The sequence below is a fragment of the Adiantum capillus-veneris genome, chromosome 30 (genome assembly GCF_014529385.1).
Source record: "Adiantum capillus-veneris isolate H3 chromosome 30, ASM1452938v2, whole genome shotgun sequence".
NCBI classification, from domain to species: domain Eukaryota; kingdom Viridiplantae; phylum Streptophyta; class Polypodiopsida; order Polypodiales; family Pteridaceae; genus Adiantum; species Adiantum capillus-veneris.
Window position 1 is genome coordinate 44,486,189 of NC_140960.1, and position 22,761 is coordinate 44,508,949.

The 22,761-nt window shown below is 41.6% G+C and overlaps 1 protein-coding gene across 3 annotated transcripts; it reads right to left on the minus strand.

Moving 5' to 3' along the window:
* Positions 1 to 11,450: 11,450 nt before the first annotated feature.
* Positions 11,451 to 18,448, minus strand: LOC147417875 (putative 1-deoxy-D-xylulose-5-phosphate synthase, chloroplastic). Of its 3 annotated transcripts, none has more exons than XM_086507562.1 (10): positions 18,087 to 18,448; positions 16,774 to 16,887; positions 16,482 to 16,646; positions 14,754 to 14,904; positions 14,331 to 14,602; positions 13,873 to 14,146; positions 13,338 to 13,645; positions 12,903 to 13,184; positions 12,468 to 12,752; positions 11,451 to 11,920 (listed from the first exon to the last, which is right to left on the minus strand). In XM_086507562.1, the coding sequence occupies exons 1-10, from the start codon at positions 18,240 to 18,242 to the stop codon at positions 11,771 to 11,773; spliced, it is 2,157 nt and encodes a 718-aa protein (XP_086363688.1). In that variant the 5' UTR covers positions 18,243 to 18,448; the 3' UTR covers positions 11,451 to 11,770. The 3 variants fall into 3 exon arrangements, with proteins under 3 accessions (XP_086363688.1, XP_086363689.1, XP_086363690.1); XM_086507563.1 differs by lacking the exon at positions 18,087 to 18,448 and adding an exon at positions 17,794 to 17,988; XM_086507564.1 differs by lacking the exon at positions 18,087 to 18,448 and adding an exon at positions 16,969 to 17,048.
* Positions 18,449 to 22,761: the final 4,313 nt, after the last annotated feature.

A 22,761-nucleotide genomic window follows, 5' to 3' on the forward strand; every position in this document is an offset into this window, starting at 1 on the left:
TCGGTGACTTTCTCCCATCTTGGCTATGGCCACTTCACACCCCATTGTTTGTTCAGTGGCAAGAACCAATCCATTGAATCCATAAGTGTGTGGTATACCTCTTTGGTTTGAGGCTTACAAAAGTGTCTACCCTTAGGCCAACGCCTTTCTTTCCACTCCAACTCAGACTCACAACTATGTAAGGACCAGTTGTCCATCCGTTCCAAGACGGAGTCTTAAATCCATCTTAACAAGATTCCCAAGAAGGTTTCAAGAAGTTTTGATGTCATATGCAAAAGTTATGCTTAAAATACTAGAATCTAGGCATGAGCCACTTTAGTGGCTCATTACAAGGCTAGTGCTAATGTGAAGCACTATCCTCTCTCAATAATAATCACGCTCTCTTTTTCCATATTAAGCACAATTTGGGTCTAGCCAATCCCCTCTTTGGGGGGTTTCCCACAAGCATGAACCTCGATGGGGGGATGTATGAAGCTTAAGGCGGGGGTTGGGCTCTCAACCTAACATGGGCACAAATTTTGTCTTTGCAGTGGAGGGGAAAAAGAGACCTAATGAATCCTGTATAAAAGTCTCTGATCCGAAAAAGATTATGAAACGTAATTCATTTGGCATCCTTATGCTGGCTGAGGAGATATACATGGGACGATCAGGTTAAGTTAGAATAAGGCCGAGGACGGGTATGTGATGTAGGAGGAGTTTACTCCTGAAGTATCACAATAGAGCTTAGAGGCATGTTGTGCTCACATAATGGTGCTATACCTTATAGACTGACATATGTCAACCCAAGGCTTATGCGAATGGGAGACATCGGTGATAAATAATAGAAATGTGATTTGTCGATTCACAGTGGTGGCAAAGGCTTCTATGTGGCATGTGTGCCTTCGAGCAAATTGTCCAAAATATGGTTGTGAGAGGAGGCATCTGGGGGGATTTGTACTTTACTTATGCTATGCCCTGGACACCCAAGTTCTATCCGAACGAAGAGTTTATGGAATTCTACCTGTTGTGGTTTACGCTCAAGGGCTCCCCTTTTTGGCTCCATGACCATGTGAATTCTATAGCTATTATGCTGGGTAGAAAGTTTTTCATTCTGAACTTGCAACGGTGAGAGAGGGTTTGGATTTAAGGGTATGCATACTATGGAATATGAGCACACCCAGTCCCAAATATCTGGATATCAATATTGGTAGATTTGGCACCTTTCGAAAAGAGTTGGTGTTTGCTTTGTTTCCAAATGCCTGCTACAAATGTCACAAAATTGGTCACTTTGCTAGGGATTGCCCCGAGACAGGAGCTGTCCGCAATCCGGTGGTTAGGTCAACTTGGAGGCGGGAGGTCGTGCCCCTCGCGGGTGTGATACTAGGTGTGAAGAAAAGACTAGCGACCAAGTAGTGTCTCGCGAGAGTAGATGGTAAAAGGGACGGATTGTCCATCAGAAGAGAAGCAAGAGACACTAGATTCATCCATTGGACCCTCTGATGAGTTTCTAGTGACCACTGAGACCTTCAATCCCGACATTTTGGCCCAAGACATCCAGGACCAGAAGCTTGATCTCATTAGCCTTATTGTAAATGTGGCAGGTTCTACGACGAGTACTAGTCGGATTAAGAAGAAGAAGGAGAATTAAAAAAAGAATTATCTTGTTGGTGTAGCAAGCCACTGGCTGAACGGGTTGCTGGCTAATGGGTGAGAACAAGGCACAGTGACTGGCAAGTTTTCTTCTTGGCATTATGTTCCCTCGAGATGACCCCTCTTCTTAAGAAATGTGATGTCTCTCTTCTTCTCTCAAAGGGTGTACTACAGTGATAGAGAGAACACAACACTAATATTTTGTGGTGAGTTCAAATACCAACCAAACCACCCCCCCCCCACCCCTTTCAGTTGTCACTAGGTCATACTCCTCGAGGTTAGCAAATGATACCTCGCTACTAGCCTCAAATTTGAAGGCTTCATGGAAGCTTCCCTTTTCTTTATATAGGGATTGGAAGGGCATATAAGTACTTTTGAAACTTTATGCTATTATTTTGAAGGGAAGTATTTTTTTTAACCTTATCGAGAAGGGTAAAACCCCCTTTGAAGGGCGTTGCAACCTTGAAATTTAAGGGTTGCTTTGCAAGACATAGTCTCACAACATCTTAGGGGACACTTTTAGTCTCTGCCCTACTTCACGCCTCCCATGTATGCTTGATAGGGTTTTCTTGAGAGTGCATCAAATGATTTTGCTATGACTTTACATCTACTTTGGTATGATTGGAGACCGATTGGAGACCTAACCCCTATCAAGAAAAATTTGAAAATAGACCACCATTTGCTGACATTTCTAAAGGTGAAAGTCATTATCAATGTGTAATCATCTTACAATCATTAAAGAAGCAAATATTTGTATCTTTGATGATAGGAGAGCAAGAGATTCATGATCTGTTGTTAAACACATAATGAATTGAGACAAGGAGTAACTAGTGCTACCTCTGAATGGGTGGTATGATGGAAAGTATACTCAAGAAAATAACAAGGTGGAGGGTGAATATATATGTACACCAGATTGTAGGAAGGAAGAGAGAGAGAGAGAGAGAGAGAGAGAGAGAGAGAGAGAGAGAGAAGAGTGGAGGGTGAAATAGAGTGTGCTAAGACACAAGAGAATGACAACAAAAAATCTTTAAATGCACTATCTAAATGAAATAGGAAACCATGAATTAATGCAATTACAAAATCTAGGTATACCATAATATCAAAAATATAATTACTAGCATAGCAACCCCGTGTAGAGATTGATCGGTCCACCCATCCACTTCCACTCTACTACGGGCAAAGAGAATCTCACTTTGTAGGGTGTGATCCAGAACACCCCCAACTCCCAGACATAAGTTGAGGCCGCTACGCCTCTATCCATGAACCCAAGCTGTAAAGGATCCCAAATACCAATAGGTGGTAGTCAGTCAATTTCAACCTGTTGAGTCAGCAATTGGTCCAAACAGGCAATAGCAATATACAAAACAAGTGTATGTCTATGTGTGTGTAAGAGAGAGAGAGGGCTCTTGCATCTATCAGCATCGACCTCGTCTCTGGCTCTACCTCCCTCATGTCCCATCTCTTTGCAACTACCCCGGCTTGCAGGACACCATCATCTTCGCTCCGGTATTATCTCCCTCTCTTGTCCTCCACCTATCCCCCCCTACACAGCCATACCCTCACCCCCTGTTCCCTGGCTACCCATGGACAACCATCTGATCCCTCCCTATGGTGCCTTCTTTTGCACCGATAGCACCAACCTCCAAGCATCATGTTTGCAATGCGAGTGGTCAAAATACTTGCATGTGGGTCAGGCAGAGGGAGACAGAGAGCATTCGTTAATTGGCGGTCTCAACAAGTTTCCTGTTGACAAAGCACATCGTGCGCGTTCCTCTCTTCGCACTACCATTGAGCACATGAGTCTCTCTCTCTCTCTCTCTCTCTCTCTCTCTCTCTCTCTCTCTCTCTCTCTCTCTCTCTCTCTCTCTCTCTCTACGTGTAATGCAAATGGCCTATGGACTTTGAGAATAGCGAAATTAAGAGAATTAGAGTAAGAATTTTTGCGAGATTACTTTGAGAATATGGAGGGTGAACTTAATTGATGGTAGCAACATAAACATAGTATGTAATTAACTTGGCATGAACAATACTTTTGCAAGAGAGAGAGTATTAGAGAACATGACAATAGATGAGGACCGGACTTACCTTGGAGCTGGTCCCCCCTCCAAAAAGCGTTTGTATTATAAATTCTCCCATCAAGAGAGACTTTGTTACAATACAATCTTTGTGTTCCTTGTGACCTTGGTGATGCTATAAAGATGGAAAGCTTCATGCATCACGAGCTTAACATAAACTTTGCAAAAAGCATTAACTATCCCAAGCCTCAGTCCCAAGGCCTCAAACACCTTCGAAGGTGGAGAGAGCTAGCGGGGAATGAGGGTAGGGAAGAGGAAGAATAAACATTCCATAGGAGAAAGAAATAGTTCGTCACTTATCATCACTCTTCTTGCTTAGCATAGCATAATAGCATAGCAATGAAGATGAAGAAGATGGCAAGCTTAAGCATTGAAGCATAGCTCTTGGTTGAATTTTCATTCCATAGCCAAGAGTGTTGGTGTAGGCTCTCCACTTCTCAACAAACTTGGAGAAGGAGATGGAGCTCTTGCATTTTGCACTCCACACAATGAGAGAATGTGTGTGTGTGTGTGTGTGTGTGGGAGAGTATACACCCCCTCTCATGCTTGGTCCAACCCTCTCTCTCTCTCTCTCTCTCTCTCTCTCTCTCTCTCTCTTTCGTATTATTTTATTATTTCATTTGGACATGTGTCCTCTTTTTCCTCTTTGAGAGAAAGAACTTAATTATTTATTTTTATGTATCTAAATTTTCATTAGACCCCTTTAAAACCTATCCAATAGCATTCAAATACATCATGAGGGCCACATGTGGAGGATCATTTGAACATGTGTCTTTTATGCTTATTAAGTCATTTGGTTGAATGGAATACTTCAAGGACTTATTCAATTAAGCATGGCACATTCATGTCTCTTGAGAGTTATCTTTGACTTGAATACTTCAAGAACTTTAATAGTTTAAGCATGTGAGAAACACCTCAAGCTTTTGGATAAAGTTCCCACTAAAACTTAGCAAGCCAACAAGCACCTCATGCTTGGGTAGGATTCCCACCTCAAGGTCAGTCCTATCTTGCCTAAGGTCAAAGGACTTTTGAACACCAAACTTTTGGAGGTCCTTAATGAAGCTAACCCTACAATTTTTAAGCTCCATTAGGTAGCCTTTCTCTTTAACAGACCATCTCTCATTTGGACCCCTTTACCATTGGCCCCGTGCTGAGATAGATCCTTAAGCACATGTCTATATTCTAAACCTTGTTCTCGTTTATTACCCCACATTAAATGATCAATTTAATATGAGAAAATCATTTGGGTTGGTTAGATATTAGATTTTATGACATTATCTATCTCTTGAAATCATAGTCGTCCTCGACTATGAGGTAAAAGAGATAAATCCATAGTCATTAGTCAAATTGTCTTAGCTGGTAGAGGATCCCTTTTTATCCTACGACATCATTCCAAGATGGATGACTAATCCATTTGGTGCTTGGGAGACATAGTTGCCGCAAGCATATCTGCTCTTTAGTCCATTTCAACCTCCCAAGTAGAGTGACAAATTCTACATGATGTTTGAGAGACGTCGTCATCACAAACATGATTCTTAGTATGTATACTACTTAAATTTGTGCACAATAAAGAGAGAATTAGTCTTATAAGATAAAAACATTGATCAGTTAAAATAAACATGTACATTTGCTTACTCTAATATAGTATTGTAAGCGTTGACAAGGTTCATACTATCCTTAAGCTGGATTCCTTGCATCCATCTAGCATCTTCAAAAGGATAATTTTTGAACTTAATAAGATACTGTCAGATAATCTTACCATGTCGTAGTACCTTGTCTTCATGTCGAAGGATAGCTTCGGGTTGTAGCACCTCTTCTTCGTCTTTGATTTCGGGAGGGTCTTCAATAAGTGGTTCATTTGGAGGCTCTCCTTTGTAGGGATTAAGTAGGCTCACATGAAAAACATTGTGTATGAGCCAATGGTTAGGCAACTTGACTTGTTAAGCCACCTCATTGATTGGCTTCAAAATTTGAAAAGGACCATAATATCTTTTTGCTAGTTTAGCATAATACTTTTGATGGCCCGTAGGATTTTTGCCCATCGTTTGTCTCAATCAAGCCTTAGGAAACTTAAGTAAGACCCAATCATTTTCTCTGAACGTTAAGGCCCTTCTGTTCTTGTCAGCAACAGCTTTTTGCCTTAGTTGAGAGATGGATATAGCCTCCTTAATCTTTTGAAAAGATGATTGCAGGTCAAGGTAATACTCATCAGCAACGAAGATCTTCCCATGTACTTTAAGTAGCAAAGGAATTTTAGGTCTTTCCTCTATGATTTCAAAAGGTGTTTTTTTAGTAGAAGTATAGGTAGTATTATTATACACATACTCTACAAGAGGTAAGTACTTTTCCCATTGTGAGCGTTGATCTACTTCTATAACATAGGTCTTTAGTAGAGAAAGAATCGTAAGGTTGGCTATCTCACTTTGTCCATCTGTTTGTGGGTGATAGGCCGAAGAGAAATTCAATCTTGTACCTAGATTTTTGAAGAGACCTTTCCAGAAATTACTCTTCGTTGGTTGATGAGTATAGCCGTGACCTACAAGAATCTTCTCAAAAACTTAAGGAGGCTATATCCATCTCTCAACAAAGGCAAAAAGATGCTGCTTGACAAGCACAGAAGGGCCTTAACGTTCAAAGAAAATGATTGGGTCTTACTTAAGTTTTCCAAGGCTCGATTGAGGCAAACGACGGGCAAAAATCCTACGGGCCATCAAGAGTATTATACTAAATTAGCAAAAAGATACTATGATCCTTTTCAAATATTGAAGCCAATCAATGACATGGCTTATAAACTCAAGTTGCCCAACCATTGGCTCATACACAATGCTTTTCATGTGAGTCTATTTAAGCCCTACAAAGGAGAGCCACCAATAGAACCAATTATTGAAAACCCTCCAAAAATCGAAGACCAAGAAGAGGTGCTATAACCCGAAGCTATCCTTCGGCATGAAGACAAGGTACTACGGCATAGTAAGATTATCGGAAGGTATCTTATTGAGTTCAGAAATTATCTATTTGAAGATGGTAGATGTATGCAAGGAATACAGCTTAAGGATAGTATGAACCTTGTCAATACTTACAAAGCTGCATTACAGTAAGCAAATGTAAATGCTTTCTAAATTAACAATGTTTTTGTCTTATAAGACTAATCCTCTTTTATACACAAATTTAAATAATATGCATGCTTAGAATCATGTTTGTGATGACAACGTCACTCAAACACCAAGTAGAATTTGTCACTCTACTTTGGGAGTATGATATGAACTAAAGAGCAGACATGCTTACGGCAACTACATCTCCCAAGCGTCAAATGGACTAGTCATCCATTCTAGAATGATGTCGCAGGATGAAAAGGGATCCTCTACCCGCTAAGAAACGTAGACTGATGACTAAGACTTTATCTCTTCTACCTCATAGTCGAGGACAATTATGATTTCAAGAGTAGTAATGTCATAAAATCTAATATCTAACAAACCCAAATGATCATTTAATGTGGGAGAATAAAATAAACAGAAGCAAGGGTTAGAATATAGACATGTGCTTATGGATCTGTCTCAACACGGGGCCAAGGTTAAAAGGGGTCCAAATGAGAGATGGTATGTTAAAGAGCAATGTTACCTAATGGAGCTTAAAGACCATAGGGTTAGCTTCATTAAAGACCTCCAAAAGTTAGTGTTCAAAAGTCCTTGACCTTAGGCAAGCTAGGGCTGACCTTGAGGTGGGAAACCTACCCAAGCATGAGGTGCTTGTTGCCTTGCTAAGTGTTAGTGGGAACCTTACCCAAAAGCTTGAGGTGTTTCTCACTTGCTTAAATGACTAAAGTTTTTGAAGTATTCAATTCAAAGATAACTCTCAAGAGGCGTCAATGTTTCCATGCTTGATTGACTAAGTCCTTGAAGTATTAATTCAACCAAATGACTTAATAAGCATAAAAGACACATGTTTAAATGATCCTCCACATGTGTCTCTCATGATGTGTTTGAATGCTATTGGATAGGTTTTAAAGGGGTCCAATGAGAATTTAGATACATAAAAATAAATAATTAAGTTCTTTCTCTCAAAGAGTAAAAAGAGGACACATGTCCAAATGAAATAATAAAATAATGAGAGAGAGAGAGAGAGAGAGATGTGGACAAAGCATGAGAGGAGGGGTATACTCTCCCACACACATACACAGACACACACATTCTCTCATTGTGTGGAGTCCAAAGTGCAAGAGCTTCATCTCCTTCTCCAAGCTTGTTGAGAAGTGGAGAGCCTACACCAACACTCTTGGCTATGGAATGCAAATCCAACCAAGAGCCATGCTTCAATGCATAAGCTTGTCTTCATTACTATGCTATGCTAAGCAAGAAGAGTGATGATAATTGAGGAACAATTTCTTTTTCCTATGAATGATTCTTCTTCCTCTTCTTTACCCTCTTTCCCCCCTAGCTCTCTCCACCCGAAGGTGTTTGAGGCCTTGGGACTAAGGCTTGGGATAGTTAATGCTTTTTGCAAAGTTTATGTTATGCTCGTGATGCATGAAGCTTTCCATCTTCATAGCATCGCCAAGATCACAAGGAACACAAAGATTGTATTGTACCAAGTCTCTCTTGATAGGAGAATCTATAATACGAACGCCTTTTGGATGGGGGAACGGCTCCAAGTAAATCCAGTCCTCAACTATTGTCATGTTCTCTAATACTCTCTCTCTCTCTCTCTCTCTCGCAAAAGTATTGTTCATGCCAAGTTAATTAATTACTATGTTCATGTTGCTACCATCAATTAAGTTCACCCTCTATGTTCTCAAAGTAATCTCACAAAAATGCTCACTCTAATTCTCTTAATTCCTTTGTTCTCAAAGTTCATAGGCCATTCCCATTACAAAATTAATCTCTATCATCGCATTGTCTATCAAGATCTAACATTTGATATCAAATGTGCATGGATAAGGCTCTATTACTAATAACAAAGATACCTCTATTTATAAAGACACTCTCTCTCTATTTTTGTAATGCTTCTTACACTCATAAATAGGTTCATATGGGTTCATTGAGGGATCCATATGGGGGGAGTAGCTTGGCCGTAGTCTCATGTCATTCTTCTTATGATCCCTGTCTCTCCTCTCCTCTCACATGGCATGTGTTTCACTCCAGCCTAGGAGGTAAGCATGCGTGCTCTTTTGGCTTGTGTCCCTCATCGGATAGTGTATACACACAAGTCTTTAGGTATGCATGTTTGCAATTGGTTCTCTCGTATGCAAGTATCTTCATGTTTTTGCAGGCCCATCTTGTCTCCATTGTTGTGGTGGTAGCACACCATGGACTATGTTCTTAGTGGTGCAAAATGCCTAGTGTGAAATCATAGAGAGTTTGACAATAGAGCTAAGTTATTTGTCCAATCTATATAACCTTGAAGATAAATTTCTTAATTTCTTTCTATTTTTTCTTTCATCCTTGTTCTTAAAGGAATATTATGTCCTATGTGCTAGAGTAGAAAGAAGAACACGTATCAATATGTAAACTATAGTCCCCAACATGCACAAGCTCGAGGAGTAACAAGCATGGCTTGATGTATAGAGAGAGTATTTAGAAGCTACGATTACATTGGTTCAATACATGTAGGCTTTTAGGCAGATGAAGAAGAAGAGAGAGAGAATTTTTTATGTTGTAGGACAAGCGAAGGCTCTGTACCGAAGGATGTATCGACAATGGTGTAATAACCTACCAATCTCCTACCATCCATATTCTCAATTAACCTACCATCTAGAAGCCATGTTGATCAAATTCACCCCTGGCAGTTTTGATATCGACACTTCCAACATATGGTAGTGACCAGCACTTGCTTTTGGATAAATTTGCCTATCCATATATAGTATATCGCGTTCCTTTCAAGCTACCTTGGGGAAGACTCTTCTTTGTCTCATCCTCTCATGGAGCATAGTTTTTCCTAATGGAAGAATTATGTGCTACAAATTCATCATAATCCCCAATAAGAAGTGGTGAAGTGTTGACACTTAGCCATAGGAAAAGCGTCACAAACCTTTCTTCATATTCAAATCCTTAAGTTAAGCACGCTAGATAAAAGTCAAAAGTAGGTAGAGAGGATAGCAAATTTCCTATGAACATGATGGTTCATTGAAGCTCATAAATAAGGTCAATTCTATCATTTTCACATTGGACCTTCCCTATCTATGCAAATTAAAGTGCTTTTCATGTCAACCTACTATGAACCTATGGTGGAAACCACTTCAACTAGACACTATAGTGAAGAACCTCTACACGTTCAGAAAACATAAGAATTCTCCTATCTAAGTAAATAAATCATTTATCATCACAAGTTTCAATTGAGGTCTAGTATGCCATAAAGAAGATATTTACTTGATTTACAAAATTACTTCACTCCAAATGGGCAATGAATGGCCAAGCAAGAACAGCTTATGATAAGTACTTGGATCTTTATAATATAAGCTATTTCTCCAATGTAGGATTCATAGATAAAAAATTATGTATTGTGGACTCAAAGTATGCTCGCATGTTGCATTCAATAGCAATTTTTGTGCTAAAATAAGTTCATGATTAAGTGGGCTCCCTAGGGAAGGTCGCATATAATAAACATACCTATCACATGGGTTACATGTAAGGAATTTTTGCAATACAAAAATCCACATTATTAATTAGAGGGGTGTGACATGGTCACGAAAAACTCGCGTAAGTGATTTCAATAATACCCCTTGAGCACACATGATAGTAGTTTTTACATATTGCTTCAAGTGTGGATCCCCATTCTGTTCACACTAGTTTAGCTGTGCCATGAACTCCAACATGAGCATAGGAGGAAAGATGGGAAGCTCATGGTCACCACACAATCAAAGGGCCCATTTGAATGCTACTCACATAAGAGTAGGAAATTGTGCACACTGAAGGGTTTCTACAATTGTGGCAAAGGAACATTCGTCTTTGCTAAGAAATTTACTCCCTTAATGTACTACTCATACACCTATGGTTGTGGAGCATTCCACTTTGCTGGAATATCTGCCTTAATGTCCTACTTGCAAGTCCAATAATATCCCTGGCCATCTATGTACGCCTCGAGATACTTCTGTACCACAAAACTAGCTGGACTCATACATCATAATCAAGGAGAAGGCAATCGAATGATTTCGTGAGGGTTTCCAAGCCATTCCGTAAACTTTAGGGCGCACAAATGGAGATGCCTTCCACAAATCGAAAATTTAAAAAAATTTGACTGGATCGATCCATACCGCACAAATCGTACAGTACGGAACAGATCCGTACACATTTCGAAACAACCTTGCCACGCACATAAATTGTTATGGTCGGCAAGCCAACAATACCCAATTTCTAATTGTCACCAAAGTTCATCTTCTATCACTGAAGTTCCCATGTTATACACAGTAAGGAAGCCAATAGCCGGACAGGGTCCAAAACAAGGACAAGAACAAATTACATGCTAATTATCATGGAAATTCTTCAGATAGGATCTAAGACAAGGACAACATTGCTAGTTACCATGGAAATCCTAGGGGCTTGTTTTGGGGAATATCCATGACATGACCTATCTTTTCACTTCATTCAAAATCATTGATCAAAGGAGAAGATTGAAGCATTACACCTTGAATTTCCCTCTATCAGCTTTTCTACATTTCAAGCGTCCTGAAGTTGGTTCATTTACCCTACTATAAACCTTCCCTGCCCACATGGGCTCTTCAGCAAGGTTGCACAACCCAATGCAAAGCTATGCTTGGACAAGAACAAGCGCCACATATATATTCCACTTGAAGTAGCTGATGTTTGAAATTAGTCACCACAATATATGTTACAAAATCCCAATAGCAGTACAAATGAGCATAGGCAATGCTTCATCTTGATACCACAGAATGGCAGTAGCCAGAACAAGATATCTCCCTGGTCTCTATGTCTGTTGAGCTACTTGATGATGGAAGATGGGAGCGATGTGGCGTGGCCTGCTGTTATATGAATCCAAAACTCTATCTCGAATGTACAAAGTGTCACAATTCAAAAGTAGTACATGTGTGAAGTCCTTGAAAACATCATGACAGCTTACGACATAATCTCAAGGGCATCACGTGTCCTTCCAAGAATCTTGAGAACTGAAGCCGCTATATGAGACGCTGTAAGCCCAGCTTGCGCCAATTGGTCTGCCGGGGCCCCATGTTCAATGTAAAAGTCGGGTAGCACAATGGGCCTCCACTGCAAGCAATCCAAGAGCAAATATCTCATGTTCTGTTAAAATTAATGCATGGTAATCTTCAACAAGGAATTAATAGAATGCAGAACATGTAAACCACCGCTCTGAATCTGCAGAGCATTTTGTTCCTTGGCAGCATATAATGATTGTGTGCAATAGTAATTACACATGCCAACTTGTATGCAAGCACCCATTGACAAACTACTCTATAATGATGCATGTAGCAAATAATCGTACATGCAAACATAAAAGCAGGCACCCCCACATTGGCAAACTACTCTATAATGCAAGCACCCACATTGACAAATGATTCTATAATCATGCATGTGACAAATAATCATACACGCATCATACACCCACATTGACAGACTACTCTGTAATGAAGCATGTAACAAATAACCATACGTGCAAACATATAAGCAAACACCACATTGAGAAACTACTCTATAATGCAAGCACCCACATCAACAACTCCTCTATCCGCTTGTATCTGCAAGCATACCCCCGATGGGGAACTATTTGCATCAAGCAACTATGTATGAATCATACCTTCAATTTTCCATCCAACAGCCCATCAAGAGCCATAAATTGGGCTACATGTGATCCAAAGCCACCCACAGATGCTTCCTCTGCTGTTATAATGACCTCGTGATGTCTCACTAGCTGCCGTATCAAATCTCTATCCAGTGGTTTGCAGAACCTTGCATCAGCTACAGTGACAGACAGCCCATGGCTTATCAAAAGATCCCTTGCTGCGAGAAGATTTTGGACAATGGTTCCATATCCAAAGAGGGCAACTTGAGAGCCCTCTGCTAAAATCCTTCCCTTACCAACCTGAAGCAACAGCACAAGGTAAAGCATTTGTGAGACCTGTTATGTATTCATGAAGAAAAGGTAACTGTCCACCATTGAAAAAAAGTAGTCAAAACTAGGAAGTGAAAAGAAAAAAAATCAGCACCAGAAAGGCGGATTGTAGAAACACACCTCTATTGGGATACCTTTATTCCCTGCTGGGAGAGTGACACCAACACCATTCCCTCGAGGATAGCGGAAACAGCTGGGGCGATCATCAATGGCAGCTGCAGTTGCCACCATATGGAAAAGCTCAGCCTCATCTGATGGTGCCATTACAACCATGTTAGGAAGGCAGGCCATGTAAGCAATATCAAAAGCTCCACAGTGAGTTGGCCCATCAGCTCCCACAAGGCCAGCCCTATCCATGGCAAATCTGACTGGTAGTTTCTGAAGATCAACATCATGGACTACCTGCAAGAGGCGAAAGGCAGATAACGATCAGTTTCTATACACGAAGTTCTCTGTTTCTCACAATGGACAGACCTTGTCACCCTACAAATTCTTTGTTTCTTAGGGAGGAAAGCACGAATCCTATGCAGATTGATAATCAGCAGTATTCATCACCTGATCGTATGCTCTTTGAAGAAACGATGAATAGATTGCACAAAAAGGCTTTAGCCCTTCACAAGCAAGACCAGCCGCAAAGGTGACAGCATGTTGTTCTGCGATCCCAACATCGAAGCACCTGTTCGGGAAGCGTTTCAGAAACATGTTGAGGCCTGTGCCTCCGCCCATAGCAGCATGGATAGCAACAACTTTAGAGTCTGCTTCGGCCTCTGCAATCAAGGCTTCTGCAAAGTATGTGGTGTATGCCTGTGTAGCACTTTTGCCTTTGAATTGCTTTCCTGTCTGAGGATCGAACTTCACCACTCCTGCACATTCAAGAGCACATGTCAAGACGTGTAATCAAACAGGAAGACAAAGCTGATGCAAACGCATAAAAAGCAACACTAGACTAGAATCTGCAATGAGCAATAACCTCTAGAGACTACTCTAGCCTATCCACTTCGTAGTCATTGAGTAGCCATTACGAATAAAACTTAGCTATTCAGTTTATGAGAACAAAGTGAGAAGCAGGACCACCCTGGAAAACAGTTACCGTGATACTTGTCAGCAGCCCTTTCTGCATACGGATAGCCACGACCCTTCTCCGTCACCACATGGATTAGAACTGGACCTGTCGTGTGTGTTGCTTTGACTTCTTTCAATATAGTGACAAGATCATCAATATTATGGCCGTCGACTGGGCCAATGTAGTAAAGCCCAAGCTCCTCAAAAAAGGTTGACCCAGAACCACTTATCATCCCACGAGCATATTCATCAACTTTTGCAGCAAGAGAGTGCATAGGGCCACCAATTTGTTTGGTAACACCCTGAAAGGTGTAACATTATCATAATGCAATGTCGAATAAAAACCAACCCCCCCCCCCCCCCCCCTTTTTTCAAACCAGGCATGTGAACATAACAAAGAGATGCTCCATGCTTTACCTTACCCTTTACCACATCAGAAATATCAATAAAACTGACAAAACAAAATGAGCGCCTAAGCAAACAAACCTTTGCTACTTCTCGAAGTTCCCGTAGTGGTTTGCTAGATTGTAGCCTGCTCAAAGCACTACTAAGTGCACCAACCGGTGGTGCAGGTCCATCGAGGGTTGCCGTGGGCAAAGAGACCTGCTTGTTATCATTTAAAATCACAATCATGTTCGAATCTAAGTAGCCTGCATTGTTCATGGCTTCATATGCCTGTCCAGCTGTCATGGCTCCATCCCCAATGATAGCAACGACATGATTCTTCTTACCCTTCAGATCTCTACCAGCAGCCATACCTACATAAACTCGAGTTTAGGAACTCCATCTTCCAATATCAGAATGATAGGGTGACTCTTCATTCATAATCCCACCTTCTTGCTACAAGAGCATAACTAAATTCACTAGCATGACTAATCAATAACAAAAAGTAGGACTTATTAGCCGCACCTAGACCAGCAGATATGCTTGTTGAACTATGGCCAGCCCCAAAAGCATCATGATCACTTTCAGCTCGCTTAGTGAACCCAGACAAGCCATCTGTCTGACGGAGAGTGTGCATTTTTGACCTTCTTCCTGTTAGGACCTTGTGTATGTAGGCCTACACAACATTATCACACCAGACATTAGTAGTTGACATGTGCACTTGAGAAAAGAAAGAGGACTAGTAAAACAGAAAAATGGGGGAGAAAATCCTTATTGGGTAGCTGCCATTGTATCTCGACAAAGTGCAGATAAAGTCAAATCCTGTACATCAGACTTTAAGCTTACACTATTGAGAAGTAACAAGCAAATCAAACCACAGCCATAGTTTTTTCATAAGGTAAAGTTCCATATTTTCATACTCGTAAAATATTTGGCATATGATATACGTAATACTTACCATATTGATTCTACAAGACGAACCAAAACTTCATCCATGTTCAACCTTGGACGAGATAGGGTTAAGTTTTTGAGCTGCGAACACTAAAAAATTGTCAAATGCATAGTAACAGGGAATGGCCAGTTTCAGGTCTCCGTTCCCCGTTCCCATTCCAAGTTCCCGTTCCGAATCCCCGTTCCGTGTTTCAAACGTGAGTACCCGTAACAGGGAATGGCATTTTGTTCCGCGTTCCCGTTCCCCGTTCCCGTTCCGGTTTCGCGTTCCTGGTAACTATGGTCAAATGTAGCATGTTTTTGGTATCCGATATGGCAAGGTACGAACGGAATTTCCTGGGAATCTGAACCATACTTTTTCCATACTTCCATAACCATATGCATTTGTTGTATGGTTTACAAAATGGTAAAACTATGACCACAGCCGTGGATACGAATGGTATAAAGCAGAAAATCCTAACACAATTGCCAGACTAGAAGATATCACATGCTAGTCATGTCAAAGTTTCTACACATTGCAAATTTATAGAGAAGAGTCCTCTTCTAGCAAAATCTACTGGCCAAGAAACTTGCTGGTGTAGCTTAGCTAGCCACCAACTCAGATCAGGCCATCGACAAACATCGCTAGTCCCTTTCTTTCTAGAACAATGTCCTGACTCAGGCTGCAAGCAGTCAATACGGTAAAGTTTTGAAGTGGTTTGAAGGTAGGGATGTCACAAAAATCATCAAACTGGTGTGCAAAAACAACTCTCTCATAAAGAGAAGATAATCAAGCCTGAGGAAGTTACACTCAAAAGCTCCATAATCAATGATCATTGCCCATAAAACAGACTCTGCCAAGAGGGACCCTCCAATAAAATGCAGCCAAAACTCCAGAAAAGCATCACAAAAAGTGCCGCCGAGTTGGAACATGCAATGGCAGGCATGTACGCATTATAATTCTAAAAACTGTGAATGACATAAAATCAGAATATAAGAAAGGGTGGGTTAGTCTAGGGCCCCTCAAGCTTTTATTCATGGGTAAGTGCATCCAACATGCGTAGTAACAGGGGAAGCCCATTTTCTATGTCAACCTGTTAATTGATATTTTGATTGCACTGATCTAGCTTATAATCCTGGCTTCTATTGATACTTAATCTATGCTGGTCTAATAGATGCTTGCCAGCGGATGGTCCTTCGATGAATTGAAATAAGCCTGGCCTCCAAATGAGACCATCAACATGCGCACGCTCTCTATCAACCACAACATGAACAGGAAGACATTCAATAAAGAAGTGCTAGTATATGAAGAATCTGGTATACCTGATGCCCAACATCCCACAAGAACTTGTCCTCTGGAGTGTCAAAAACATAGTGTAGAGCAACCGTGAGCTCAACTACTCCCAGACTGGACCCAAGGTGACCGCCTGTCTTGGAAACTGAAAAGATGACATCAGATCGAAGCTCATCTGCGAGTTGCTTCAGTTCCTGCATATAAGTTGTTCAATGGGTTTAATTCCATTAATAGTTGGTACAAGGGAGCAATTATATGAGGAAAACATTGCTACTTATGGTGTGCAGAGGAGGATAAACCAATTTGAATAGAAAATAATACCCTGATGCTTAAATTCTTCATGTGCAATGGGTAGTTTATGGTATCTAGAAGAGGTGTAGGAGGTTTCTCTGAGAAGTATTCTCCCTTCTCACTAAGAGCTGCCACTATCACACCCTGTTCACAATCATATAAAGCTTGATCAGTGAGCAGTTTGGCTTGATAAGCCGGACCAAAAATATAATCATGTTAATATACCACGTGAGTTCAGCACGAGGGGTTTTTTATTTTTTGTAATTTGAGCATTCTAACAGAGACACATTAACAAGAGGATTTCTTTCATCCATTTTGGAAAAAGACCTGTAAGTTCATTAAAAAAAGGGGTCAATATTCATGTCCACATTTTCAGAGGGGTTTTATAAATACCCTACGAACGCACGTTATATAAGGGTGTCCCTAAGCGTGGAGCCCCTGAGCTAAAAAATACTCTTTATGCCAAATAGCCAAAGGGATCCCTAGACCAAAAACATCTAAGTAGCCTGAAAATGTGATGGCAGGGTAACCCTGAAACATAATTTAGCAATCGATAACTCCCCAACTCTGTACAGTTAGAGCTTCTTAACGTGAAAGGTATTTACAGCTAGAGTAATTGCCTAAAAGAACGTTGAATGCGAGACTAGAAGCGAGGCAAATAGAAAAACAGCCCAGATAAGCATAACATTTGGTTTTAGCAGTATGCCAGTGTGTACCGTGCCCAAATTTGGTGCATAGCAGGAATTCTCAACCCGTAAACCCTGAATACATACAAGCATGGAGGATATGCATTTCTGTGAAACATCAGGTAGAATTGGAATGAGATGAACAAGATATGATACTCCCATAGGCTTCTAATCAACAATGCACCAGCATCACCATACAGACTCAGAACCCAGGTTTAAAGGCTCCATTGATGTTCATAAAAAGCATACATACGAAGACAGAATCATCCAAGCAAGCAAAGCGGGCAGCTTTCTATGTTGCAGGGTGAAGAACTCCCGAATCAAGGTAGGTTCTGTCGCAACATGAAAAACATATGAGAGAGACCTTGATTTGCGTCATAATTCAACGCCCGAGTAAATCTTTCAATCTCTATGCTGTGAATGATTGTAGCACCCCCACTTTATGGAGCTATACCCATTGAGCGTCAGATTTGACCATAAAACCCGCATTTCGCAACAATTATCAGGAAGCTCTCCTTTGCAATACCTCTATTAAAATGTCCCTAGCAGCAAAGAGAGGAAACGAGCCCAGCATTACAAAATCAATCTTTCATTCTTGCACATCGTCCATCACACTATGTTCTTGAACGACACATGCAGAGAAAGGCTGAGAATGACCTCATTAACTCTTCTCCTGGTCGAGACAGTGGGCATCTGGACTCCAAACAGCTGCGAAGAAGCCATGGAAACAGATGAGGAGCCGCCAAAGAGAGGCTGTTGGTGAAGGCATGACTGCGCCTGGAAGAGGGTAGCTGGGCAATGAGAAACCGCCATCGCCACACGATCAATGAAGCTACTGCCTCGCAAACTCGCTCTTAGAGGTAAAGGTCGCGGGCAAGCCGAGGTACTGCTAAGAGAGAGAGAGAGAGAGAGAGAGAGAGAGAGATCAGGCAGATGAGCATGTAGGTGAAAATCCCGAGGATCCAAAAGAGCTAGTGCGTGACCCAATATGGGTTTCTACTGGCTCCCTGTTGCCCATGCACACCTCTCTCTTCCAATCACTTCTGCCCACATGGCAGCTCATGCGATACTATGTTATGCGTACAATATAATATAATACCTACAACAGAGAGCCTATCCACGTATCCACACCTAGGCCGGTCGAGCAGCCGCCCATGCACTATACTAAAGGCTATTCCTCGTCTGGCCCCTCCTGTCTCCTACCCCAATGACCTTCCCCATCACTCCAGTCAGAAAAATTTCTCTGGCCGGCTCAATGGCTCATAGTGATTCTTAGGCTCATGTCACACATGGCTTGTGATGCGGCTAGACCTTTCTCCCTAAACCAGATCGCATTGAATAGTTGTTGACCCAGAAGTGCAGAACTAATATTACAAAAATATTGTTTGAGAAGGAACCTAGAAGCTCTAACATTGGTATGAAAACGCTCATAGAATCAAAGCCTAGTTTCCTTCAGCATGTCAACTTAATTTTTAACAAGTACCACGTGTGCAAAATGGCATTGCCCATTCATAAATAATCACTACATGAGTTTGAGCTATGCAAAGTAGTAATGAGTTATCTATACTATGAATGATAGGGGAAGGGATTTAGGTTCCCTCCTCCTACACATGTCACACTTTCTACGCTTTCAGAATTGTCTGACCATGTGTCCTCTGAGGCACCACTGTTTCAGCTCCAGGCCCCAGCCAGGCCATGGGCGCCATCGGCACGCGACAGGTCTTTCAAGGCCATTGCAGTTACTTTAAGTGATGCCTCGTAGGCTCGCAACAACTGAGTTCGATGACTTGGAATGAGAGAGAGAGAGAGAGAGAGAGAGAGAGATCCCTAGACCCGCTCGCTCGCTACGCCTCTCTCGCTCTCTCTCTCTCTCTCTCTCTCTCTCTCTCTCTTCGCCTTCACTACCTGTTGGCCACTCGCAAGCATGCGTTGTTAACCACTTACGGACACCCTATCACCTTTGACGAATGCCTTATCACTTTATTTGAGTCATGCATCGGGCTTGTCGGTCCTATAGGTGCATAGGTGATTGCCGATGAGAGACGCACCACTTATCTCATTTTTACATTATTTTTGCTATGACCGGCCACTGTGGGCGTCCATGTGTGAATGGGTCAGATTCATATAAAAGATCCATTTTGATCTAAAATCCTCATTTTTGAGATGCATGTTAAAGAAGTGCTCTTGCTCTACCTCTACCTCTACCTTCTTCTCCATCGTGTGCTCACGAGTGTGTGTGTGTGTGTGTGTGATGCATGTTAAAGAAGTGCTCTTGCTCTACCTCTACCTCTACCTTCTTCTCCATCGTGTGCTCACGAGTGTGTGTGTGTGTGTGTGTGTGTGTGTGTATGCTTGAGTGAGTGAGTGTGTGTGTGTGTGTGTGTGTGTGTGTGTGTGTGTGTGTGTGTGTGTGTGTGTGTGTGTGTGTGTGTGTGAGAGAGAGAGAGAGAGCATTGCGGTGGCATCGGCGGCGGCAAGACGGTTGAGCACGGCGACAACGGCTCCCTCTTCTTTGCGGCACGGAATCCTTCACAACGGCAAGCATAGAGTGGTGAGTTACACACCATTGCCCCCTATGAGCTTACTAGGATAGTCTGGTTGTGTGCTTGCAGCCATTCGTGGCTCATACACAGTGTTCGGCAAGTCCCCAACCTTCGACATGTGCGATAGAAGCGCACATTTTTGTACTGCTACCGGGGATTGCCCTGCACCAAGCTCGAGGAGCACTCAGTGCTGCCTCGTGAAGCCAATCGTTTAATCCTTTTTGGGTTTTTTTTTAGTTTTGATTAGATCTATTAGTGCTGCAAGGTGCAGCTTTGTGCATTTTTTGTTAGGTCCGTTTAAGCTGTGTAATGTACAGGTTTGAGCACGTTTGTTAGTGTTAGTAGCTCTGTATTGTGCAGGTTTTTTGAAGTGGGCAGTGTTGAGTAGATTACTAGTTCTGTTAGTGTTGCAGTGTGCAGTGTTGATTAGTTTGCTAAGCGTGTTAATGAGTGTTGCAGTGTGCAGTGTAGCTAGTTCTGACAGAGTTGCTACAAGGTGCAGCTGTGCGCGTTAGGCATGCTCTGTGCGCGTGAGCTTGACGTCCACGTAGCACAACCTTATCCACAAAAAGTTCTTTTGAAAAATAAATAAATAAATAAATGTCCAAAAAATTTGAAACCAAAAAGAAAAGGAAAAAAGAAAAAGCTTATATTAAAAGAAAGGGATCGGGATCATTTACCAAGCCCAAGCCCAGGCCAAGGCTCACTGTCCTATGCCTAAGTCCTCAATCTTATGATCTAGACACTACTATATATATATAGACTACCCCCTCAAGAGGAAGGGAGGGCATGTGGGACAAGTACTTCAAGTCCTCCACCCTTCCCTTCACACTTACACCCTTGGACTTAGTAATTATAGCCTTCTTCTTGACTAGAAAATACTATTTTTAGGATTCCAATATTTCGTGGCTTGGTTTTTTTTAAAAAGGACCAAAAAACAAAATTGAGAGTAAATTTGGGTTGCAAAACACCCAAAAAACTAGGCGAGCGACCTTCACAGACACTCACCAACACTTCTAGGGTGTTGAGGTCACATACACCTACGCTCTGGTCGTGTGCTAGAGGATGATCATATAGAGAGTGTCTCTGTTACGCGGACACCCATTATTCCTCCTCATTAGGCTCTAGGCCCTTGGTGGGAACCCAAGGTAGTACCACTCAGGACCCACATATTGCATCTAGTGACTCTTCCTCTGACTATAACACCATGAAAGGTTACCTCACGTCCAATCTCGATAGTTCAAGCCAAGACATGCATGCCATGGGTCCACGGTCAAGGCCGAGTATGCTTACTCGCTTGAAAGAGACTTTTAGTATAGCCATTCGCTCCGAACATGGAGCTAGCAATGGAAATGAAGGGAGTGGGGAAGTAAATTCATCATTCATGACCAATGTAGACCCCATGCTCCTAGACAGTGTGCATGTGAATACTCCATTCACTGCACTCTATGACTCTTCAGAGCTATTCCCGTCCGATGTTATATTACCTGATGGTAGAAGCAAGCCTTGCCGAAGTGTAAGAGGTTGAGCAATGTATCCTCGCAGCTAGGAAAAAAAAATTGAAAGCTTACGCAAGGTAGAGCAACGGAGAGAGCTAAAGTCGAAGGTCCCTGTCATAAAATATATAATCTAACTTTACCAAATGATTTCCTCATATTAAACTGATCATTTAGTATGGGACGATAAAAGGGGAACAAGAGTTAGGATATAGATATGTGCTTCTAGACCTATCTCAACAGGGGACTAAAAGGAGAAATGGTTGCATCTCAATAGGGGTCCAAAAGGAGACGGTCTACCAAAGAGAAATGTGCAATAACTGCTTCTAGATTTTACCTCAACAAGGGACCAAGAGGAGAGATGGTTACATCTCAATAGGGGTCCAAAAGGAGGTAGTCTATCAAAGAGCAACGTGCATCTAATGGAGCTTAAAAGACCTTAAAGTTAGCTTCATTAAAGACCTCCAAAAGTTAGTGTCAAAAAGTCATTTGACCTTAGGCAAGCTAGGGCTGACCTTGAGGTGGGAATCCTACCCAAGCATGAGGTGCTTGTCGGCTTGCTAACTAAAGTGCTTAAAGTGTTTGTGGGAACCTTGCCCAAAGCTTGAGGTGATTTTTATGCTTAAAATGAATAAGGTTCTTGAAGCGTTCAATTCAAAGATATACTCTCAAGAGGCATAAACCATTTCCATGTTTGATTGACTAAGTGCTTGAAGTGCTCAATTCAAACCAAATGACTTAAGAAGCATAAAAGACACATGGCAAAATTCTCCACATGTGGCCCTCATGATATGCTTGAATCCTTTTGGATAGGCTTTAAAGGGGTCCAATGAGAATTTAGATGCATAAAAAAATAATTAAGCTCTTTCTCTCAAAAAGGAAAAAGAGGACACATATCCCAAATGATATAATTAAATATTGAGAGAGAGAGAGAGAGAGGTGTGGACCAAGCATAAGAGGGGGGTATACTCTCCCCCCCACACACACATTCTCTCATTGTTGGAAGTGCCAAGTGCAAGAGCTCTATCTCCTTCTCCAAGCTTGTTGAAAAGTTGAGAGTCTACACCAACAATCTTGGCTATGGAATGCAAATCTAACCAAGAGCCATGCTTCAATGCATAAGCTTGCCATCTTCTTCATCTTCATTACTATGCTAAGCAAGAAGAATGATGATAAGTGAGGAACTATTTCTTTCTCCTATGAATGATTCTTCTTCCTTTTCCCTATCCTCATTCCCTGCTAGGTCTCTTCACCTTCGAAGGTGTTTGAGGCCCTGGGACTGAGGCTTGGGAT

Bases quoted from the DNA above. Each gene is read 5' to 3' on its own strand.
- LOC147417875 (XM_086507562.1), bottom strand. From the start codon at position 18,242: ATGGCGGTTTCTCATTGCCCAGCTACCCTCTTCCAGGCGCAGTCATGC. The intron at 14,603-14,753 runs GTGCGGCTAATA...GAGTTTATGTAG, and splicing joins AAGCATATCTGCTGGTCTAG to GTATGGCTGCTGGTAGAGAT. The intron at 13,646-13,872 runs GTAACTGTTTTC...TTGAATGTGCAG, and splicing joins GGCTGCTGACAAGTATCACG to GAGTGGTGAAGTTCGATCCT.